This window comes from Passer domesticus, chromosome 8 (genome assembly GCF_036417665.1).
Source record: "Passer domesticus isolate bPasDom1 chromosome 8, bPasDom1.hap1, whole genome shotgun sequence".
Classification (NCBI taxonomy): Eukaryota; Metazoa; Chordata; class Aves; order Passeriformes; family Passeridae; genus Passer; species Passer domesticus.
This window is the reverse complement of record NC_087481.1, coordinates 55,233,530-55,257,411: the sequence shown is the minus strand read 5'-3', so window position 1 is coordinate 55,257,411 and position 23,882 is coordinate 55,233,530. Positions and strand designations below refer to the sequence as shown.

At 49.7% G+C, this 23,882-nt stretch overlaps 1 protein-coding gene across 3 annotated transcripts in view; it reads left to right on the top strand.

Moving 5' to 3' along the window:
• The window catches only part of FAM53B (family with sequence similarity 53 member B), a 45,305-nt gene extending 21,423 nt beyond the window's left edge, over positions 1-23,882 (top strand). For all 3 annotated transcript variants that reach the window (XM_064431546.1, XM_064431547.1, XM_064431548.1), the window contains 2 exons: positions 5,286-5,980; positions 20,102-23,882. In XM_064431546.1, coding sequence (XP_064287616.1) covers positions 5,286-5,980; positions 20,102-20,419 — 1,013 coding nt within the window. In that variant the 3' untranslated portion in view covers positions 20,420-23,882. The remainder of the gene's footprint in view (positions 1-5,285; positions 5,981-20,101) is intronic.

Sequence of the window (23,882 nt, the reverse complement as noted above, 5' to 3'; positions counted from 1 at the left end):
GATGAAAACTTGATTGACTTTTTAAATAAGTTACTATCGAAATGCAAAATCTGGGTAATATTTTATGTCAAAGGGCCAAGTCCCTGTCAGTGGAAAGCACTGAGATAAATAAACAGTGAAGTTTGGACTGGTGGCACAGACAACACGAGGCAAAGACTCACAGTCTATGTTGGAGGTTTGGAGGGAAGTTGGCTGATTTTTTTTGAGTTTTAGACAAAAGAGAATCTTAGAAAATAATCTTTCTGATACCTTTGGGGCAAGGGCAGCTTTGGGCAGGAAGGCAGTTTATTTCAGGACCCTGTGGTCATGGGCAGCAGGGAGAAGGAATCTCTGCCAGGGAGAGCATCATCCAAACCCTGGAGCTTTTCTTGTAAGGTACTAAACACTGCAAGAATCTGAAAATGGATTATAGATTGTAACCAAACTCAGGATATTGAGTAAACATTCTTAAAGATTTTATATATTGGATGATGTATGGTTGGGTCCAATTCTCAGGGTGACCTAAATAATCTTTTGGCTTTTAGATTTGTGAGAAATATTTCTGCCAGTGAAATGATAATATTACTAAAAAGATTGGGTTTTATCTCTATATAGCCCTTTGCCTGGAGAAAGATTAAAGGTGAAATGCCTAAAACTATAAATTCAACAACTACTGCTTTCCTTTCTCCTTGATGGGTCCTTGAAACACCCAGGAGTGTAAGAATTGTCCTGTTGATGGATAGTTTGCTGGTTTGGGTTTTTTCCCCTCCTTTTTTTCCCTTTTCCTTCCTCAGCAGCCCTGAGGCAGGTCCGCAGTGAAAATATCTGTGCTAGAAAAAGGTGGCATATTGGAAAATTGTGGCATTAGGGTGGTGAGGGTCTGGCACAGGCTGCCCAGAGCAGCTGTGGATGTCCTATCCCTGGATATGTTCAAAATCAGGTTGGATGGGGCTTGGAGCAACCTGGGATAATGGAAGGTGTCCCTGCCCATGTCTTTTGCTATCCACCCAAAGACAGAAAAATTCCAATACATGAGTCAAAAATAATAGAATCCCAGAATGGTTTGAATTGGAAGGGACATTGAAGATAATCTCACTCCACCTCTGGCCATAGCAGGGACACCTTCCACCATCCCAGGTTGCTCCAAGCCCTGTGGAGCTGACCTGGTAAGAGCAGCTCAGTAGGCATGTGCTGACAGCCTGATCTCCTGTCTTCTGTGTAAGCAAGAAATTATCTCTGGGGGAAGCTGCAGGCAGGGTTTTACTGAGGCAGTGACAAGGTGCTTGCACATGCAGATCCCAGTCCTGGCCCTGGTTGTAAAAGGCAGCAGGAGGAGGAGGAGGAGGAGGAGGAAGATGGCTTTGAGCCACTGGGACAGACCCTGCACTCATCCTCTGGGAAGTGCTCTGTTCAAAGCAGCCATCATTTCCATTTTCCCTTGGAGGGCTCTCAGAGTTTGCCCCCCTCGGGTGCTGCAGCAGAGCAGGGTGAGGGGTGGGGCACTCAGGGCAGTTTGTCTGTCCTTTGGCACTCTCACGTCCCTCCTCCACCACGTTTGGCAGCACCACCTGGTCCCAGCCAGGGCAGGGCTGCAGCCTCGGGCTCACTGCTGCACAGCTCCTTCTTGGAAGTGGCTGTTCACCATCCTTGGGTGACAGAGGAAGGCCAAGAAAGCAGGAGAAAAGCCAGCTCATGGAACCATGAAGGTTGGAAAAGACCTCCAAGGTCGTCAAGTCCAGCCTTGAGCCCCTTCTTGGGGGTGGTGGCCCTTGAATGCATCCTGAAAGCACCTGCCAGCCTTGCATGCCTCCTCTTTCTGAACCAGGGCTTTCTGGCATTTTGGGGTTTTTTGGGAAGATGTGGAGCATCCTGGTGCACATGCAAACACAGTCACCCTGCAGAGAGCAAAAGCTGCTGGGGGAATTGTGGTGAGGTGTAGCTGGAGCAGGCACAGCTCTCCAGAGGATCCTGCTGAAGAGCTGGGCACATTTCACTGCTGAGGTTGGGATTTCCCTCCCCCGTGCAGGCTGCTGGCACGAGGAACCCACAGCCCACAGGTGTGTTTAATCTCCAGAGCAGATTTTGGGGCTGTTGTTTTCATTTCCCGTTGAAGCACGGCTCTGCCCATTGTATTTTGATCTTATTTCTGCACTAGGAAAGCTCCCTGGCACTGCCATCAGCTAATTACAACCATTAAAAGTGTTCCACACTTAGAAATTATCTCCTGGACATAAACAGGGGGCAGTGGAAAATGCAGGCTGCCTTTTCCCCCTGTGCACAGGGACTGTGAGACCAAAATTCCACTTGAACAACATGGAAAAAAAGGAAATTGGATGTGCACCTGTGCCCAGACAAATGTTTGGGTTAGGTTCCAAACAGAATTTATCTGCCAAAAAGGATAAGAAAAATTGATTGAAACCTCTAATTGCTTTACAAGTTGCCATAATAAATTATGTATTAATGTAAATTATTTCATGGGAAAAGAACGTAGAGGAAACTTGAGCAGAAGGATCATGCATTATGTATAAAAAGGAACTGTAAAAATATTATAGCAGCACATTTGTGTCGCTGTAGTTAAAGTTGTGTCAGCGTTTTGGTTTTACACCCTTCTCTGTGGTTATGAGTGGCCATTAAAATTTACTCTGTGTCACCAGAGGAGCACAGCAGTCATTTAAAAAGCCCAGGGCCATCACCGAGCTGCAAAGTGCCTGATGTGTCCATGGGCTGCTCCTGCAGCTCCTGGAGCTCAGCCTTTGGAAAGCTGGCTGTGATGCTCTGAGGGTGGATCCCGTTCTCAAGGATGCAGTGCAGAGCTCTCAAGGATGAAGGACAGCACCCATGTCCCCAATTTTGGGGTGTGACTCCAGTCCACGAGCACCACGAGGGTTTGTTTGATGCCATGAAGGTTTTGTGAGAGAACAGCTGGGTTTTGTTAAGGTGTCAGTGTTTATTTTTGCAGTTTTAAGTCAAAATCCAGAAGTAAGATGCTGTTTCATCCAGGGACACTTACAGCCAAGAAGTTTAAGCAGGGCAAGAGCCCCTCAGGCTGCACTTACAGCGTGCTCTGGTTGTCCCTTTGTTCTCCAGTAGGCAAAGGAGAGTTTTCCAGCCAGGCAGCTCACTTGCAGACCAAGGGGCTCTCGTGGTGGGTTTTATCCTGGAACAAATTGCTGCCTCAGGGTAAACCAGGTTGAGGTTTGTAGTTTAAGAAAATTAATACATGCTTAACTGTGGCAGAATTAATGGCTCCAGTGCAATTATCGTTATCAACTTGCACAGGATGGGACTCTTAGTCTTTAAAAATTGAGCAGAAAACCAGCTGCTTTTCCTCAATAAGGCTTTCCAGAGCTCTTTAATTGTACCCTTGGCCCTTAGACTACTCCATTTTCAATTTTTTTCAGGGCAACCTGCCTTCTACTTGCACTGAAAACCCATTTTCTGGGCTATCTGCTATTTTGGGACTGGTCAGTGATGGCTGGGGACTCAGAGGGGCCAGGTTGTGCCAGCTCACATTGTGCAAGGGGAAAAGCAAATAACCCCAAGCTGGGGCTGGGGATAGTGGTGCTTTTACCATTTTCTTTGCCAGGTTTGGAAGATTTATAGCTGTTTGTGCTGAAGCAGGGGTGAAAGAGGAAGGTGTCCCGTATCCTCCTCACCAAGGCCTTTTGTGCAGTCTCCGGCCAGAGGATCGTGGCAGCTTGCCATGAAACATCGGCTTCTATTTCTGTTTCTTTTGTCTGCTGACCTGACCCAAGAAATCTCTCTGCTGGCAGCATAGTACAGAGGAAAAATAATAAAGATCTAAACATAGATGGAGCTGTCTAGAGCAGATTTCTCACTTTTCATTGTGTTTATTAAAATGAGGAGAGCAACAGTTGAAACGCCGTGCGGTTATTGCGGGCAGAGCCAGGCTGTTTGTGGCTGGAGCTCTTATGGCAGCAGCTGGAGAAGGGAGAAATGGGAAAATCAGCCAAGAGTGGTGCAAGGGGCCCCAAATCTGACCTCCTGACTTGAAACCTTAGTCAGAAGTGTTCTGCACTGTTGCATCTTCCCTGCAAGGCTGGTACCTGCAGCTGCGGGCTGGGCACAGCTTTTAATCCATCCTTCAGTTGCCTGAGTGGAAATACCCAAAAAGCCCCCCAAAATATTGCCTGGTTTAGATACAATCATGTGAAACTTGGCAGTGACGGCTCTCCAGCACGGAGCTGGGCTCTGTTTGAGGCAGCCAACGACAAAAACAGGCACTGGGGAGAGGCTGTTGGCTGATGACTTTTTTCCACTGCAGCAGCTGGCGGGGCTGTCCTGCCATGGTTTTCCTGCTGAGCATTGAAGGTGTATCTGCAGAGAGCCCCGTCCTTTGCAGGGCAACCCAGCTCTGAGGGTGCTTTGCTTTCTTCTTTTGCTGTCAGTGGGATGTGTGTGGGAATGAGATCATCCTCCTTAATCCTCTCTTCCACCGTGGCTGGCCATGGGAAGCTGGGGACGGGTCTGGAGCACAAGTCTGATAAAAACAGCTGAGGGGGCTCAGCCTGAAGAAAAGGAGGCTCAGGGGGAACCTTCTCACTTTCCACAACTCCCTGACAGGAGGGTGCAGCCAGGTGGGGATCTCCTTCCAGGTAAAAAAGCAATAAAACAAGAGGAAACTGCCTGAAGTTGCACCAAGGGAGGTTTAGATTGGATTTTAGGGAAAATTTCTTCATGGAAAAGGCTGTCTAGCCCTGGGCAGTGGTGGAGTCCCCATCTGTGGAGGAATTTAAAAGCCATGTGGACATGACCCTTGGGGACATGGGTTAGTGGTGGCCTTGGCAGTGCTGGGTTAATGATTGGATGCAATGATCCTAGAGGGCTTTTCCAACCTCAGCGATTCTGTGATTCCATGTCTTTTAAATTCAGCTGTAAATTCAGGCAATTGTCAGTTGTGGAGCCCAGGACAAACCACACACATCTGAGACATGATTTAGCACAGAGATAACCAATAGCCACAACATTTTACACTGCTGAATTCCCCTTAGCTAGTGCAACCTGGAATATTCAGAGGCATGTTTTTATCTTCTTCTAGCAGTTTTGCTCCTGCTGGGACTGTCACTTTGTCTCTCTCTCCATCTACACCACGCAACCCACTCTGCTGGCAGTTTAGGAAACCATATTCCAAGAGTTAATTAATTTGTACTGGAAAACGTCCCATATGCTACTCTTTTTGTTTATGGACGTAGAAAGCGAGTCGCAGAATTAATTAACGCTAATGCCTGTGCGTGTGTGTTGTTTTTTGGTTTTTTTTCCCCTTTCTTTTCTCCTTTCCGAACCAGAAAATGACAGATGGAGAGATCTCAGCAGGAAATGTCCACTCCAGCTCGAGCAGCCGGGCGCCAGCATCTGGGACTGCCTGTCGGACAAGGGCGAGGAGGGCTCGCGCTGGCCGAGGGACGCGGCCGGCACCTGCTCCGTCACCAACCTGATCAAGGACCTGAGCCTCAGCGACCCCCACGGCCACCCCTCCGCCCCTCCCAGCAAGCGCCAGTGCCGCTCGCTGTCCTTCTCGGATGAGATGTCGGCCTGCGGGACCTCCTGGAGACCCCTGGGCTCCAAGGTGTGGACGCCGGTGGAGAAGAGGCGCTGCTACAGCGGCGGCAGCGTGCAGCGCTACTCCAACGGCTTCGCCACCATGCAGAGGAGCTCCAGCTTCAGCCTGCCCGCCCGCTCCAACCCGCTCTGCGGCGGGCAGCCCAGGAAATCGGCTGCCGGAGGGCACGGCGGGGACAGGGGGGACATTCAGAGGTCCCTGTCCTGCTCGCAGGACCGCTTCTCGTGCTCGGAGGACGGCGCGCCCTCGGCCTGCAGCACGCCCGCCTCCACGCCCGAGCTGGGCCGCCGCGCCGCCGGCCTCTCCCGCAGCCGCTCCCAGCCCTGCGTCCTCAACGACAAAAAGGTGGGAATCAAGCGGAGGAGGCCGGAGGAGGTCCAGGAGGAGCGGCCCTCACTGGACCTCGCCAAGATGACCCAGGTGAGAGGCGGCGGGGCCGTCCCTGCAAGGGGCTCAGGTGTTCTCTGCTTTGCTCAAGAGACTTCAGCGTCCTCCAGGGTGGGTGGGTGGCATGAGGAGTAATGGGGGTGTTGTGGGGAAACACATCCTGCTGTCCAGGCAGAATAACCCCTTCCCTTCTAAATGGATTTCTTTGGCAAATTCACGCATTTCTCTTCCATGCTGGTTTTTGCACACCAAGTGCACCATTTCCTCCTGGCACAGGTTTTGAGCAGGAATATGTTAAACCCCTCATTTCTGAGTTCAAGGGAGAGGAGCCTTGGGCCTGCCATGGTGAGATGAAGGCAGCACCCCAAGGCCCCCAGCCCTGGCTCCGTCAGGTGCCGAATTCTTACTGCTACAGGCTTTACTTGCTCTTAGGCTCTGTAATTTTCCACTCTAGAGATGTTATCATGTTTCATTTTCAGTTGCAAACACAGAGCACAACCTCCCTTTTCGATCTGCTGCATAGAGCCAGATAACAGACCTGAAGCACAAATCGGGGAGGATTTTGCTCCTTGGTCCTCTCCCTGCTAGACCAAGTGACTGGACATTAGCAAGAGGCAGAGCAAGAGGCTGCATTGAAGGACAACATTTCCCTTCCACACTCATGAGATTTCCTGCGGTTTTATGATTTGACATTTCCCACATCAATAGTTTACAGTCACAAAGTCAATGACACCATCAGCTCAGTGTGGAATGGAGATGATGGGGGGTGTGAAGGCCCCAGGGCTCTCATTGTGGGAGCAGAGGTGCCCTGGCCACTTCGCAGGGTGGGCTGTCACCTTCTGCTGGCCTTAAAAATTCCCCCATGGCTTCAGTTCCATTTGGTCACCTTCTGTGCTTCATCCCGGAGTCACCTGTGTGGGGAGTGTTTGCCCTAAAGGTTTTTTGTAGTGCTGGGGCCAGCAAAGCCTGTGTGGTGCAGGCCATCCCCTTGTTGTCTGCAGGGAAACTGCTGGGAGAAATTCACCATATGGGTGAGATCCAACATTGTGTGTGCATTTTTGCCTTACAAGAACATGATATTTTATGGTGCTCTGTGCTTGGCAATGCAGAGGGTGTTTGAAGGAGTGCAGTGGTATTGGAGCAAGAGATCATCTTTTCCTCCTCCAGAGGAGCTTGGAGGATAAAAAGGGTGAAGGAGTCACATATTTGGGTGAGATCAGGCAAAAAACCATCAGGATTGCTCTTGTCTTTTCATAAATCACAGCAACAACATTTATTATGCCAAGCTTTTTTTATTAGATAATAAGGTGGATGGTCAGTAAAAACCACGTACATGTGTTGTTATATTTTACTAGCTACAGGGTGGAATAGCAAAACTGCCCCCTGATTCTCTCTGTACAGGCAGACAAGAATAATTTCACTTCCCTGGAAGTGTTCAAGGCCTGGTTGGATGGGGCTTGGGACAACCTAATCCAGTGGAAGGTGTTCCTGTCCATGGCAGAGGGTGGAATGAGATGGGCTTTAGGGACCCTTTCAGTCCAGACCATTCTGTGGTTGTCTGGTATGATGGACAGGGAAGGAGGAGACTGTCCAGGCTCTGGCTGGACAGAGCTTTGTTGCCCTGTGAGGATGTTCTGAGGCAGCTTCTGCATTGCATCAGTCCAATGTTTGTTGGCTGGTTTGAAAAAATGGGCTTGGTCTAGGAGATCCCAAGGGTCAGCAGGAGCTTCCCTTTCCCTCCAATGGATGCTGAGCCCAGGCACATGTTTATAATTTGGATGGCCATGGCTTTGACATGGGTGGGTGATCCAAGGATGACAAAAAAATCCAATCACTTGGGTGTCCAAAAGCAGCTCAGTCCACGTTCCTGGAAAACCCTCAGCTTGAGGAATATCTGTGTTTTCTCTGGCTGCTGTCCCCCACATCAAAACACCTTCCAAAATGAGAAGCAATGCCTGAACACTCAGCACTGCTCAGTGTTGAGGTGGTTCATCCTCTGGGAGAAAAGATATCACAAGGAAAGGCTCAGACGCTCCACGCTGTGTGGCACAAGCTCTGTGGGAATGGGGAAGGGGTTGCCTGGTGCATCATCTCTCCTCATGTCCATGGGCACCCCCTCTCCCAGCCCCTGCTGTCCCTCTGGTCCAGGCTGGGTGGCCGGAGCCGCTGCCGAACGCCCGGCTGTTGCTACAACCAACAACCAACAACAGCATCACTAAGGAACACCCCCGTGGGATCCAGTCCAAGCAGCTCCCATGGATATTTTCAGTTTCCAGGCAGGAAACCCAGCCAGGCTCAGGTGCCCGTGGCAGTGGGTGAATCCCCAAGGCAGGGCTGTGCTGCTGGGTGTGGGGCGGGAGGGCTGGAGCAGAGTGGGAAGAAAGGGTTTGGACTCAATCTTGAAGGTCTCTTCCAACCTTGTGATTCTGTGAAAGCAAAGCCCTGCAAGGGCTGGGTTTCAGAGCTGATGGCTTGTGGAGAGCAGCACTGGCAGGCAGCTCTTGGCGTGGGAGGACTGGCACAGAGGGACGAGCAGGATGAGGCAAGTCACAGGGAGCATTCTTGCCTTTGGTGGGGCATGGTCAGAGCCCTCCCCGGGATGGGAATGCCAGGAAAACCAACTAATTCCTCGTGGGGAATGAACGTGCTCGAGAAAACCCTGCACATTTGGGTATCTCCTAGGCTGCTTTTAATGCTTCCAGCCCAGGAGATGCACAGTTGGGTGATTTCAGAGGAAGAGCTGAAATAATGGCAAGTGTCTGTGTGGCTGCACGTGTGCTCAAGTCTGGGTTTATATGGGGTAGAAACACCTCATGTGCAATGGGCAAAGCCAAAGTGTCCAGACTGGACTTTCCAGTTATCCACAAAGGATTCACTTTTCAGATGGGGAAATAGAGATATGGGGCTTTCCCTGAGTCCCTGGGTGCTGTTGTCACAGTGGGAACTGAGCTTTGAGGTGCTGGGTACTGAATCGGCATCTGGCTCTGGCAGCAGGTTGGTTAATTTTTCACTTGTGCTGGTAACCACGTGTGTTTGTAGGCCTGAAACCTGGTACCATAATCAAAATAAAAATAATTTGACCTGAAAGAAACGTTTTCTTCATACTGGGAGGGATATTTAGGCCAGGCAGGAGGGGAGGGAGCCACTCCTGGAAGCAATTACATGGCTACATAACTGGGCTAATTAAGAGAGAAATCTAAATGTTGAAGTTGAGCTGGCAGGGAAAATACTTAGGAAAATATTGTCTTTCGTTCCTCAAAATCCTGGTTGTGTCTCTTCTGTCTGCAATTCCCATAGCCCAGAGAGGGAAGGTGAGCCCAAATCCCTCCCTTTATTATTTGCTCATGTGGCACCAAACCAGACAGGCTTCAACTTTGGGCAGAAACCAAACCCTGCACATGGCTGTCATTGAAATAGCAACAACTTCAAAAAGCCACAGGCACCATGACAATCCTTCTGCTCCTTTTAAGTGCACATGAACTCTTTGCCTTGTGCCTCTTTGCCTTCAAACTGGAAGTGATCAGGGGGGTCTCAGTCAGGTGAGTGGGTGACAGTGAGGTCATTTAATTACCCCAAGTCTGGAGGCAGGTGAAGTGGGAAGAGGGTGGTTTCTATCTTCACTCCAATCTAGGAGAGTTTGGGTAGCTGGCCTGGCATCTCTGACCTCCTTAACACAAGGACATGAACCATCCTCTCATTTTAGTGTAGGGTTTGGGCTTCCTTTCCATCCTCAGCTTTTATTCCTTCTTTCCACGTGGAGCACAAGCCCAAGGAGGACACATCCCACCTCCCCGATCCCAGCAGTCGCTCTGGCAGAGTGGTAATGCATCTCCTCACAGCTTGCCCTCCTTCCCAGGCACGGTGCTCTTGGCCTCACAGCCCCAAGGACTGTGTCTGTAGGGGCAGGCCATGATCAGAAATGGCTGGGATCACATTTTACCATGAACTGGGAGGTTTTTCAAAGAGCTGGTTGTCCTTTTTCGGATGTGGCTGCATCTAAAATAAATGGGAAATAGAAAGTGTCACAAAGGTGACAGGAGGTTTCTTAGACCCCAGGAGTCCTCCCAGCTGGGCTGATTTTGGCAGGAATGAGTGGTTTTATCCTTTGCAAGTCACCCAGAGAAGCATCTGGGTGAATTAGGTGAGAAGATAGATTTTCTACAACAAAATCACACTCTGCCAGGGATGCTGTGTGGTGGAGAGACACCCGCTGAGTTTTCCTCCCCTGTGGTGTGGTTGATTCTTCTCCAGAGGAACTTGACATGTCCCACCTCCACATCTGCTGCTTTCTGACATCCTGATGTGAACATTTCCTGGGATCTCAGGCGTTGTGTGCTGAAACATCTCGTGGCAGCACAAACATTGGGTTTGGTGGCTTGGCTGAGTCATCGACGGGAAGCTGAGCCATAGGCCAGCCCTGATGTTGGTGTGTGCAGATTGCCTTCCTTCACACAGGCTCTGGGCAGCTGCAAGGGACACATGACACGTCCCTCACACTAGGGACTGCCACCCTCAGTGGGAATTTGCAACAATCCCCAGCTGTGGCTACGCAAGCCCTCGCTATCTCTTCCCCATTCTGCTTCCTGCTGTCTAAAATTTTGATGTGGTGGTCACTGAGAGATTTCATTATGTGTTAGGACGGTTCCAAACACAGCTGCCCTTGATGTGTTTTTTAAATGGATAATTTATTTTTATATATGTGTTTATATATATATATATAAACACATATATAAAAATATATATATTTTTATATATGTGTATATATATATACACACACATATATATATATAAAATAAGATATATATATATGTGTGTGTATATATATATAAAATAATTTATGTAAATGTTTAAAGGCAGGTTAGATACAGCTTGGAGCAGCCTGGTCTAGAGAAAAGTGTCCCTGCCCAAGTCAGAGGTTGGAACGTGATGGTCTTTGAGGTTCCTTCCAACTCAAACCATTCTATTTTTCTAATTTTTAATGTATATATCTATTTGTTCAACCCAGCCATGTTCTCTACAGCACAAACCCCAGACATGAGTAGCCCTGGCTGGAAATGGAGGGTGGTGCTGTAGAATTTGAAAATATAACTTTCCATGAAAAGAAAGGCACAAATATCTCAGTGGCATGTAAGGCTTTGCACTGCTGACAGGAATTGTCAGATGTGATGAGGTCCTGGTTCCTCCCCATTGTAAGATCTGTGTATTGGTAGGAAATCAAGGTTTGGACATGGCTCTTGTGCCCCATTTCTGGTGGCTCTTCAAGTCTTTAGTCCCTTTGTGAGCCTTCAGAGAAGTTGCAGTTTGAAGAGCTACATCTCTCCTAACAAGTGCTGTACTCCTGGTCTTTAACTCCTGAGTTTTCTCTAATATCCATTTAATTTTCTACAAAGGTTTTACCCATGAACACTGAGGACTCCCAGGCAGCTGTCAAAGTATTTCTTCTCTGTGAAGCTCTGTATTGTGTAATGTCTTGCAGTATATGAGACACAGAGTAGCCCCTCTAGAATAAATAAAGCAATTAAAATACAATATTGCTCTGCATCTCCATGGCTTATGGAGAGCACCCCGTGGCTGTGAGTTCACAACCTCTTCCCTGTGAGGGATGGGTGGGTGAGAGGGTGCTGGCAGCAGTGGGCACAGCTGAGGAGGTGGTGAGGGTGAAGCCCTGGGTGTGCCTGGTGAGTTACAGAGAGGACTTTGTGCCTGTTGTGGGAAGGGTCTGGCACAAGGGGACCATTGACGTTGTTCCCTGGCTGCCTGGACAGACAGAGCCTTTCACGGGGTGACTTCACTGCCCTGCGAGGAGCACGTGCCTTCGGAGGATGGAGTCATCTGCACCAGGAATCACAGGAGCATCCCCCGAAATGAGGATGTGTGGTTCTTGTGGTTTTCAGGGTTAAAATCAGCTTCAGCCTGGGCTGCAGATCCACAGGGTCTCCAGACACAGTGCAGAGTGTCATGCTCATGGTGGCTGGGAGCCTGGCTGGCCCCTCTGCCTTGTTTTCCCTTCCAAACTTAGGAATGCTGGCAGTTTCCATGAGGATGCAGGCACAAAGGAGTTTGTACACCCCTAGAGCTGCAGCAAGCAGCCCAGCAGTTTGAAGTGTTTCAGGCTGGTCTTGGCACTGAGTGGGAAGAAGTTTCAAACTGCAGGGTGGGAGAAGGGACCTCTCCTCTCTGAGCACCCAAGTTTTTCCTTGAGGGATAAAAATCCCTAATTTTCACATAAGATTTTCTGTTTAAATTTTGGCACCTTTCAGGCTTGCTGGAGAGGGCAGGAGAGGTGGCAGTGATCTTGGTTGGAGTCAGCACCCACTTGAGCCGGTGACAAATATTTCCAAATGTAGTGATAGGCAAAAACCTGGAGGTTTTAAATTCCATACGTATCCCAGGAAATAGTTTGCTATTGATGTAACTTCTGAGAGGGATTCCAGCTTCCAAGCCCCAGTGTTTTTTAAATAAACAGGAATGAGAGTCTGCAAAGGTCAGTTTGTGGCTTGGTGGGAAAAAGCCTTTGGGTGAGGATCAAAAGAAACTGGTTTGAAGGTATGAGGGACACCTTCCACTGTCCCAGGGTGTTCCAAGCCCCATCCAACCTGGCCTTGGGCACTCCCAGGGATCCAGGGGCAGCCACAGCTTCTCTGGGCACCCTGTGCCAGGGTCTCACCAGCCCTCACAGGGAAGAATTCCTTCCCAAAATCCCATCTATCCCTGCCCTATGGCAGTATGAAGGCATTCCCCCTTATCCTGTCATTCCCAAGTCCCTCTCCAGCTCTCATTCAGCACCCTCAGGCACAGGAAGGGGCTCTGAGGTCTCTCCCAGTTCCATCCCATCCCATTCCACCCCCTGCTCCTGGCTGTATCTCCTGCCCTTGCCTCCATCCTCCATCCCCTGCTCCCTGCTCCATCCCACCAGGAGCTCAGGGATGCAGGGTTGAGTGCTGCACTCACAGGGCTGGGAACACAAACAAAGCTTGGCAGTGTCAGTCCCAAAGATGGACAAAATCCAATTGTATCCCGAGGATGCACATCTGATTCACCACGTGCTCATTAACCCTCCCATCCCTGGGTGCTGTGTGACTCCAAAAAGCAGCCTTTAGAAAGCTCAGGGATTCACCCTTGAAGGAGTCAGCATGCTCAAATGGGGCATTTCGGCTCAAAAAAACCAAAAGGGATTTTTCATGGTGGTTTACAAATAACCCCAGCACTCTAGGAACTGCTGGGTTAGACAGGAGCTACTGGGAGTTACTTGGAACCACTCACCATGCAAAAATCTCCCAAAGCATTTCAGGAAGGCAAAGCATTTCAGGAAATGGTGCTAAATAAATAAATTAAAAATAAATAAATAAATAAATAAAGGCCCTTCATTTTTCCTTTCCAGAGAAAGAGGTCGAGGCTGTGACAGAAAAGTGAGGTGTATTTCAAGTCTGCATTGGATTTGCAGGAGGTCTTGGCAGGCGGGGGGATGTGGGTGCAGGCACTACACACTCTGGATTTTTGGTCATCCACAGTGTGATTTTATCCCTTTACTTGCTGGTATTCTCTTTTCACTGCTGCTGAAACTGTGACATGAAGTTTGGCTTTAATTTTTATAAGGTCCTGCCTTAACCTTTAGGCCCTGAAGTGAGAACCACAGTGGCATAACAGAAATGTTACTTCTGTGCTGAAAATGATGAAGTATGGAAATGGAATAGGGCTGAGAAAAGAGAATAATTCCATATTAGCGATGTTTCATCCTACCCTGGGACAAGTCAAATCACTGAATTTCCCCAAAGGTGAGCCACTCCAAATCCTGGAGTTTTGGCAGCTCTGGGGACAGGTCAGGCTCAGGTTTCCCCTTTTCCACTGAAATCCATGGCAAGGCAAAGCCATCCCTGGGAGAGCAGCCCTGCCACTGTCCCCAGTGGGCTCCTGGCAGTGCTGAGTGTGCTGGCATGAGGGGCCTTGTTGGTTTTTGGGTTTCAAAAATTTTATTAAGGTTGGGATTGAAGTGTTAGAGATGGTGTTTTGTGTTTATTAATTTTTTATTTATAAGTTATGAGTTTTATAGTATTTTATTTATAAGTTATAAAATGCTTAGCTATTTTTATAAGGTTTTTAAAGGTTAAATTATTAAGAAATTGCACTTAAATTATTTTTATTTTAAATTTAATAATTTATTTGAAGTCTGTAATGTGGATTTTTTGTTTAATTATAAAATATTATTTAACCATTTGAAGAAGAAGATAAAGAAGAAGGATTAGTTATTGTTTTAAAATCTTTACTTTTATATATATTACTATATTTTAAAACTTTAAGTTTTTTATTTAGTGATATTATATACTTCTAATTAAACTATACACTTTTAATCTTGGTGCTATTAATTAATTTTGGAAGTTTTTTCTATGCCTTTAGGTCAAATGTAGTGTTTGCTTGGGGGTTAGAGTCTGTTAGTACTAAAAGTTTCAAATTCTCAGTATCTGGGACTCTAACAGGGCCTGCAGTGCTCCAGGGATCTGGAATCCAAGAGGATGCAGAGGAGGAGGCAGGGGTGAAAGGCTGGGAAGGGCAACCTGTAAATAAATAAATACACGGTGATCCCTGTCTGAGCAAATGGATTTTTCCAGCTCACAGCAAAGGGTTCGGTGTCTGTTAGGGAAAATATTTGTTCTTGGCAGGAAATGAGGGTTTCCTCCAATTATTATTATGAATAGCAATGGGCTGGGAGGCTGTGCTGGGTCCCCATGTGTGGGATGCTGGGGGATGCTGGGGGATGCTGTGGGATGCTGTGGGATGCTGGGGGATGCTGTGGGATGCTGTGGGATGCTGTGGGATGCTGTGGGATGCTGGGGGATGCTGTGGGATGCTGGGGGATGCTGTGGGATGCTGGGGGATGCTGGGGGATGCTGTGGGATGCTGGGGGATGCTGTGGGATGCTGTGCTCAGGTGGGACAGTGCAGCCCCAGAGGGGTGTTCACTGCACTCTGATTCCCTGCATTGCTGTATTTCTCTGGGATTGCTGGGATTTGTCTCTCCAGCCTCTCCCTGGGGCTCTGTAGCACCAGAGGGATTCCCACTGGTGGGTCACACATCAGCTTTTCCTTCTGTACTTATGGAATCTCCCTGAACATCCTCGCTGTCACTGAGGCAGCTTCATACTCCAGAGACAGAGAAGAACTGTGAGCACATCCAAATTATGTCCACAGGCTCCAAGGGCAGCATCAGAACTAATGACTTACAGCCTCCTTCTTGCTTTTTTTGGTTTTGTTTGTTTAATACTGTGGTCAGAAGTGACTTGGGATGATAACAGACATTTCTGCTCGTGAAAGTTCTATTTCACACCAAACAGAATAAAAGCAAAATTATCTGCTAAAGCTTTGAATGCACCAAATAAGCACTGGTGCCTGTTGCCAAATGAGCTGAGTAAAGGTTGTTTTTTAGTGAGTGAGAAGGGAAAGGCTGGGAAGGCAGACCCTGAAAACCAGGGCAGGGGTGTGGTACCCACTGAGGGCAGGGCAGGGAGCCATCCCCTGCTCTGGGATGCTGCTGCAGGCACGTTCTGTATCACCTCGGCCTGGTGGGGGCTGTGGGGCTGCCTGTGAACTCCTCAATGCCTCCTTAGATCAAATTTTTGAAGAAAATAGAGCAGCAGATGAGTTTGGGCTCCCTGACATGGCTACACTGCGTCTAACCCAGCTCTGCTCTGCACCAGGCACAGGGGCTCCTTTTGCTTCTCACACCCCCCATTGCTGCCTCCCATGTTTTCCTTCCTCAGGGATTCCAGCATTTCTTTCCCAACTCTTCCTCACTCAGAGGCTCCTTCTGTGGGAGGACAGGGTCTGTGCAAGCCCCCTGACCTTCCTCCAGAGGCAATGTTGATTTTGGAAGCCACGTGGGGCAGTGGCCACCAGTGTTCCTTGGGGCAGGGTGGCTGTGTCTCCCTCTTTTTGAGGTGGCCAAAGTGCAGCAAGGGAGGTGCTGGTGAGACTGGGGCATCACTGGGAATGTGCTTGTGCCAGGGCTGCAGCCTGGACCTGCTGGGGATGGTTTTCCATGGAGAAGGTTGTGGGTGCCTCAAAGGCAGCGCAGAGCTTTGAACCCCAGTGAAGTGTCTGTGTGTGTGTGCACGGCCCGAATCACAGCAGCTGCCATCATGAAGTTCTGCAGAGCTTCAAAACCAACTCAAACTCATTTTCCAGTCTCAAGCACCTCTCCCTCCTCCTCAGCAGCACGGATGAGCGCTTTCCCTGGCGCAGATGCCAGGCAGGATTTACCGTGATGAAACAACCAAAGCATTTCTATATAACGATACAAAGATAACAACTCAGGCTGGAGGTGTTTTACAGGAGATGTTTGCCTTGGAGAGTGATTTAAGCTCGAGCCAGGCAGAGAATCCCCCAGTGGAGGTGACTTTGCTGGCTCGGGAGGGCTGGCAGAGCTCATCATTCCCGCATGGAGCTCGCTGCCCGCTTCCCCCTTCCCTTCTGGCACCCGGTTATTTTCAGCTTTCTGAAGCAACTGTAGCCCAGTGTGCTAACAGGAGGTGATGACAGCTTGGGAGGTAGGGCCGGTGCTGCTGACAGCTTGTAGCGTTGCACCTTTCCCGGGAAAATTGCGGCAATCACCTGGCAGGGTGAGGGAAAAAAATAAAATAAAGGTGTTTGAGCAAAAGCCGTGATCCCCGCAGGGTCACAGTCCTGCTGATGTTTGTTCTGGTAGAGCCACCACGTTTGCAGGGATCTGTTTTGGGGAAGAGCTCACAGCTGGGTGTTTCACCACGAGTAGAGTCAGGCAGGGGAATGTTGCTGAGGGGTTTCTCCAGTTTGCTCCAGGGCTCTGCAGCCACCAGCCCCATCCCTGATGGAGAGGGAAGACCTGAGAAAAAGGATGGATGTGAGGGGTGAGTCTCTTCCCGCAGCCTTCTCTGATTGTGGCCTTGGTGCCTACACAGTGTGGAGCATCACGAGACCCTGTGGGAAGGAGAAGCAGCCTCAGCTTGGTCACCAGCCTGCAAGAAGGGCTTTGATCTGGAGCAACCCTGCAGCTTATTCCAAGTGACCAAGAATTTCTTATTTATGTGTTTTTAGGTGATTTTTCAAGTACTCCCATTAGCAACGCCTCATTTTCTCTCTGAGGACTTGCCCAGCGTGCTGGATTCAGCTTTGGGAAGGGTTGGGGGAAGAAAAACCAGCACCTCAAATGGTCCAAGATGGGTCAGTAAAGGTGGTTTGGGTGTAAGGTGTGTTACAGGTGCTCGTTGGGTGAAGTCAGAACAGCCAGAAACATCTCCCAAAAGCCATCTGTGTTGGATTCCCACAGTTTCCCTAGACCAACAGGATTTCAGCTGCTTGACACCTCTTTTTGTCTGGCGCTGGAAGCCAAGGTTGTGGAGAGGCTCAGAGGGCCCCAGGCTGCCTGGCCACGGAGAGCAGAAGTGCCAGCCACATTGTGCCACCAAACCTGCTCTTTTCTGGCATCAGTAGAGGACTTGACTGCCTGGTTTCTCCAGCTCAGCACGTGCTAAATTCACCCCATAAATAAAAAATGAGCAAAGAACTCTGGAAGGGCTGCAGACAGACACTGCATTGATGGTGGTGGCTGCTCCACTGCTGCTCCACAGCCAGCCCATGGAATGCTGGCTTGGTGATCACCATCCTGGGGGGACCCTCCTGACCCCAGCCACTGGCAAGGTGAGCTGTGGCATTTTCTGGCAGGCAGTGCCTGTGAAAACTTGCTTTCTGAGCTGTCAAACCTGCCTCAGAGGGAGCGTCTCTGCCCAGCACCCTCTGCACGTGGCATTCCTCCACCAGCAGCTGCCGCAACACCAGAACCATCGGAAGGGGTTTTCCATCCTCTTGCATTCCCTGGAATGACTCAAGGGTTGCAGCCTCTGTGGATTTGAGCAGGGAAAATGAGCCTGTTGGCTTGGTTTCCCAAGTCCCATAAGATGTAAAATTTCCCTGAAAGTCAAGTAACTTCATGGCTGTTCCCTGAGACGTGTCCAAGCTTGGAAACGTTTTTCTTTTGGATGGGAAGAATGTGCTCTGGACCTGTTGAGTTACTCTCCAGTCTGCATCCTCCTTCATTCACCACCATAGGAATCACTCATCTCCTCTGAAGCACTGGAGGGATCTCCCGTGCTCTGAGGATGCTGTATCCCACCTGTAGCAGCCCAGCATGTCCACACCTGGGTACCAAACCCTGGGAAGTGCCTAATCCAGGAGATGAGCTCCATTAAGAAGGAAAAAAAATAACATTCCCAAAAGTGCCAGAGTGTTGTTTGTAGAAGGGATTTGCACTTCTGAGAGGGCTGTTGACTTTCAGGAGACCTAGGCTGTTCAAGTGCCTAAATCACTGTTGGAAATATGCTTGCAAATTCTGTGAAGTGCTTAGAAAATATTTCTACTATGTCCTCGGGCCTTCTCCCGTGGTAATTATGAGTTGTCCATTAACCACAGTGTGCAGCTCTCTGCTTGAAGCTGTTGCATGCTCAGCACCCAGAAGACAGAGGCACGGCTGGGATTAAAAAAAAATATGACCAGGATGACGTGAGGGCTGGGTGCAATTGCATACTGAGAGAACAAATGTCCTTTTTCTCACACGGGCTTGGGGTTTGTGGGTTCTTGAAGGTTTCAGAGACTGAAGGCCATGCAAAATGTAGCTTCCCCCAGCTTGGGCAGTGGCCAGCTCCTCTTGGGGCAGCAGGAACTCCTCTGTTTAGACAGAGCAGCCTCTGCAATGACTTTTTACTGTGTGCATGGGGTAGAGCAGCACGCGAAGCCTCTGGTCCATGGGTCCAACTCAGCAAAAGGCCCTTTGATTTGTTGAGAAGTGATTGGGGTGTGAAGCAGAGCCCCTGCATCTCCCTTAGGGGCTCTGTAAATGGGTGATCTTCCTTCGTTTGCAGCCTGGGGTAAGTTATTGTAGTGGAGTTTCTCCTAGCTCACCTGGATTTGAATGAAAAACCCTCAAGCAAATGTGCCTAATTGCCTGGGAATGCCATTGGGGATGTTTTGGAGCAAGCTGTGTCTCAGGCTGTGTGCTTGGTCCTGAATTGGGCCAGCCAGAGCAGATACAGGCAGCAGCCCTGTCACTCTGTGTCACCAAGGTTCTGTTGGGTACTGAAGTTCTCCTGGCTCTCTCAGCCTCTCCTGGTGCTCCAGACCCTTCCCTGGCTCCATTCCTTCCTCTTGCCACTCTCCAGCCCCTCTTTCTTGTCATGAGGGACCCAGAACTGACCGGTAACAGGTCAACATCTCTAGCTAGTGAGGGGGCTGCCTTCCTCCCTGGGATTTATGGAATTCCCATTCAGGCCTGTGCCATGGGTTTTGTTCAGGCCAAATGTCTGAGAAGTGAACATTGGCTTGATGAGAGGCTCCACAAGCTGCTGAGTTCCTCCTCAGTCTCCTCCTGCTCAGAGCACACACTCTGCCACTGGCACGGCCTTGTTATTTCCATTGGCACTCAGAAATGAGGGTTTAGTTTGTTCTTTTAAAAACCAACCCGGGCTAAAGGCATTCCCTGGCAGGTGAGCAAGCTGCGTCCCTGGGAGGTTCCGCGTGCTCTGCTCCAGAGGGCTTGGAATGCCTGCATGCTCCTTGTCATTCTCAGAGTTTGAAACTGTTTAGAAGGCGTGACAGTACATAAACTGAATCTAGTTTCTAGCCAAGGTAACCAGGCGTGGAGAGTCGGGGAGCAGACAACTGTGCTCGCCTGGTCTTTAGTGAGGGGAACAGCCATGAGCCATCATAGAGGAGGGTTTAGCAGGACACAAGCTGCAGCTACTGAAAGTGCTGAAGTTTCTCTTGGCTAAAAAGGGGAGTTGTTGGAAATGTTAATTCATTTTTGGTGAGCTCTGTTCTGCCTTACGTGTGGAACTGGGCGATGCATGGGGTGGAGATGGTGATGGGATGGATGCAGAGCAGGCTGGGGGCGGTTTTGATGCCTTTTGCAGGGACACGGGGGCCACAGGACCTGCCATGGATGGGGAGATGGGAGCTTGCAGCATCTCTCCATCTCCTGGGGACCTGCTGAGTGTTCCTGCTGCTCTGCTTGTTTTCTGTTGGGCTGAGGGAGCTCGGGTTTGGGGTCGGGATCACTCCAAGCTCATCTGGTGTGACTTCCACCCCAGCTTCAGGATTGCCCTCAGCTGCCTCTCTCGCCTTGCCTCTGCAGAACCGCCAGACTTTCAACAGCCTCACCTGCCTTAGCACCACGGCCGAGGACGGCTCCCAGCGGCCCACAGGGCCCCAGGCATGGCCGGCGGCCCCGGAGGTGATGCCGGGCAGGACCCCCGCCTGCACCCCGGTCCCGGAGCCGCGGGCCAGGCCCGAGGAGCGCCGGGCCAGCAGGGACGACCTGTCCTGCGAGGAGGAGGAGGAGAGCGCCGGGAAGGAGGAGGACAGGGCGGCCTGGCGGAGCGGCGGGCCGGGCAGTGAGAGCCTCTTCCAGCTGGATGGCGAGATCGACATCGAGCAGATAGAAAACAACTGAGGAGGGAGCAGCTCTTCTCGCCCTGGGCTCTGGGGGCGGCCAGCAGAGCCGTGGAGGGCTCCTGGCCGCCGGCGAGTTTGTGGGATCCTGTCACTGCTCCCCTCCCGCCAGCTGGAGGGGAACGAAGCAGCTTTGCCAAAATTTCATCAGGTATTTAGAGGAATTCGTGTGCATGCGTGTGTAAATCTTGAAATTCTTTGTAACTACTGTAGCCAGAGATCAGCCAGGCCTAGGAAAGTGCCTGTCCCACAGGGAAACCAGGCGCGGGGATCGCCAAAAACTCAGAATCCAAGAGTAAATGGCTTTTGCCAAGGGTGGAGCTGATGGAGCTGGCCATGCTCCCACAGGTCCCACCTGTGCTAGTTCAGAAAGGGGTGCACAAGGAGAAACCACCACCCCTGGGACTGGAGAAAGGGGGGAAAAGCAGAATATTGAGATTTGCAAACCGAGCACTGGCTGGTGGCCCTGGGATGGCCACGGTTCCTTTCCTCCAGCCACATCCCGTGCGGCCCCAGCACCCCTCACTCCCCATGTCCCTGGCAGTGCCGTGAGGAGGAAATCACAAGTGTTGCTGAAATTTAATGATGGCAAGAGCTGGATTTTTACTCCTTTATTTTTAGTTTTCCTTTTCCTGATGAGGAATTAAACAGATCCCTGGCCCATGTGGGGCGGCATCCGCAGCAGCGCTTGCTGGGCGCTGAACGAGGATGCTCAAATGCCTTCCTTCCCTGTTTTTTTCCTTCCCAGCCCCCCTCTCTTGACTCTTTTGGGAAAAAAAAAACCCTACTCAGGCTCTGTGCCACCCTCATTTGGGTTCCCAACACCCTGTTTTGAGCAGGGCTGGGCTGTTTACCCATTTACCAGCAGCTGTGCCCATTTTGCTACCCAGGGCACGGCTGCCACCCTTTTTTTTTGGCTTTACTGTGAAGGGCTGCTTGCCCGAGGCACGTTGTGGAGGGGTTACTTGACAAAGTCAGCTGGCAAAAGGCTGAAAATCCAGGTAGCAGCACTGAAAGCTTTTCCTCTTCCTGTGCCTTTTTAAAGCACAGATAAAGTGGTGACCATTATGTTTGTACAATATGAATTCTCTTTGCTAAAAATAAGCTGTCCACTTGCTAACAGGTTTAGAAGGACACATATTTCTTTTTTCACCCTCTTTTTTTTTATTATTTGTTTGTTTGTTTAAAGCTCTAGGAAAGTTGTACAAATGGCTTCCAGCATCTTCTGGATTCATTCTGCTGGTTCCTTCAAGCTCAGGGATCATTTCCCGAGCTTTGCAAACGCGAGAAAGGAAAAAACCTTAGATACCAAGAGCAGCTGAAGACAGGACATTTTTAATGGGGCTCAGCAGCCCCACTGGCAATGCCTTGAGGGTCCATAACTCAGAAAGGCTGAGAGCTGCTGGTACAGGTTTCATTCATCATTTCTGGTTTTGTTAGTGCACTTTTTTCCACAGTGGTTTGGGATGGGTGTGGCATCTCCCACCACAGTGGAGCCCATCAGTTGTTACCCCTGTCCTGGCACTGCTGAGGTTTTGCTGGAGGCTGTGGCCATGTCCACTCTCTCCAGGCAAGCAGGACAAGCTCCAGATATTCAGGGAGGGGATGACAGGGATGTCTTTTAATTTTTGGGAAACCCTCCAGCTCTTTTGAAGTGTCACTTTATGCATCACTTAGAAAAAAATATATACCCTGGGTTAATTTTTATGCCTCCTGTTGTGGAGGGTCCAGCCACGCGTGTTTTCCCAGGCTGCTGCCCCTCTGTCTGTGCCCCTGCAGTGGCACCCTCACAGCAAAGTTCTTGGCTTTGAGTCTTCCTGATGCTCCATCCATCCCTCCCCACCGCTGACACGTGCTGGTCTCGGGGCACTCAGCTCCTGCTGGCCACAGGCACCTCCTCAGCTGAGCAACAAAGGGCAAATTCACCCAAAATCCACGTCCGGCTGCCGCAGAGCTCCGGGCGGGCTCTGGCCTGGGCATCCCCAGGGCTGGAATTCCTAAGGGCTTCTGTTTTCTTTCCAAGGGCTGCTCCTGGTGCCATGCTAACCCCCCAGAGTGGGGAGGTGGCCAACAGACCAGGGCCCAGTTGTCCTGGACCTGGTGGCCAAAGGGCCACAGCCCGGCTGTCCTGGACGTAGCCGTAGCATTCAGTTTACATTCAGCACAACCCGTTTGCCTTACTAAAAATGCTTCTCCAATGAGTCATGGCCTTATACTGGGCACGTTGGCGTAGGCACAGACTACAGTTAGCGACAGTTTTGAGGCCACAGTGGTGTTCTGTTGGGTATTTCTTGTTGGGTTTGTATGATTTCATGTACTTAATTCTCAGTTTAAGAAAGCCTTACTTTTAAAATTTTTTTCTCTCTCTCTCTTTCTCTCTCTCTCTCTCTGTAGAGGTAAAACATTTGTGGATTTATATATATATAAATATATATATAAATAAAGTAATTAAAAATATTAAATATAATATAGTATGTGCCTCAGATTCAGGGGACATCCTGTTGATTGTAAAGTCAGAAGTGGCGTTGCTCCCCTGGTGTCAGGAGATCCGTCCCCTACGCAGTGGGAGAGCAGGGCATCCCCTGGGGGTCTTGATCTTGGTTTGTAAAGGACTTCAGCTATTACACAGATGTTTTGGGAGCCCCCCAAACCCCCCGGCAAACCCCTGCCGGCTGCCAGAATGTGATACTAAAGTAATATGCAGACAAGGGATGTTATTCCTTGCTAGGTAGCTAAAATAAGTTCATTATTGTGAAGGGACTCAGTGGCTTGTCCAAGGTGTGACCCAGTCTGGGCAGCAGCTGTTTTGGGATGACACCAAAGCTGTGGCAGCAGCAATAAAGGTTCTTCATCCTGAAAAAAATAGGATTTTAACACAGAAAGTCTTAGCAGGCACACGGGAGTTTGCTGTGTGTTTTGCAGATGTAGCTCTTTGAGCCTGTTCTATAAAAGAGTACATTAAAAAAAGGAGAAACCAACGAAAAGAAGCGTTTGTAAAATAGATTGTAATTTTTCCACGTGCTAGCATAGCCTGTTTGGCCAATAAAATTGTGTTTCAAGTGCATTGTTTAAAGCTCCTGGCTGCCCAGGCAAACAGACTGACGTAGGATGTTCTAGGATTGTAGCAGTGCTTTGCGGCGTGTGTGGGTTCGGTGTTCCAGAAAGAAAAAGAAGAGGATGGCCAAATAAAAAACAAAACAAAACAAAACAACAAACAGAAAATGGGAAGAAGAATAGAAACAAAGCCTTCTGAAGCTATGACCTGTAGTAGCCAAGCCTCGCTGGCAATTGCACAAGCGCCGCGGGCCGTGCGTGTCCCGGGAGGGGTGCCCCAGGTGTCCCCTCCTCGGGCGGGCCAGGAGGCTGCTCCTGCCCCCTCCATGACTTGATTGCACTAGAGCAGCTCAATCTCAGGAAATTGCTTGTTACTTTTACTGTGTAAATAAAGCTTCCTGGTTCAATAA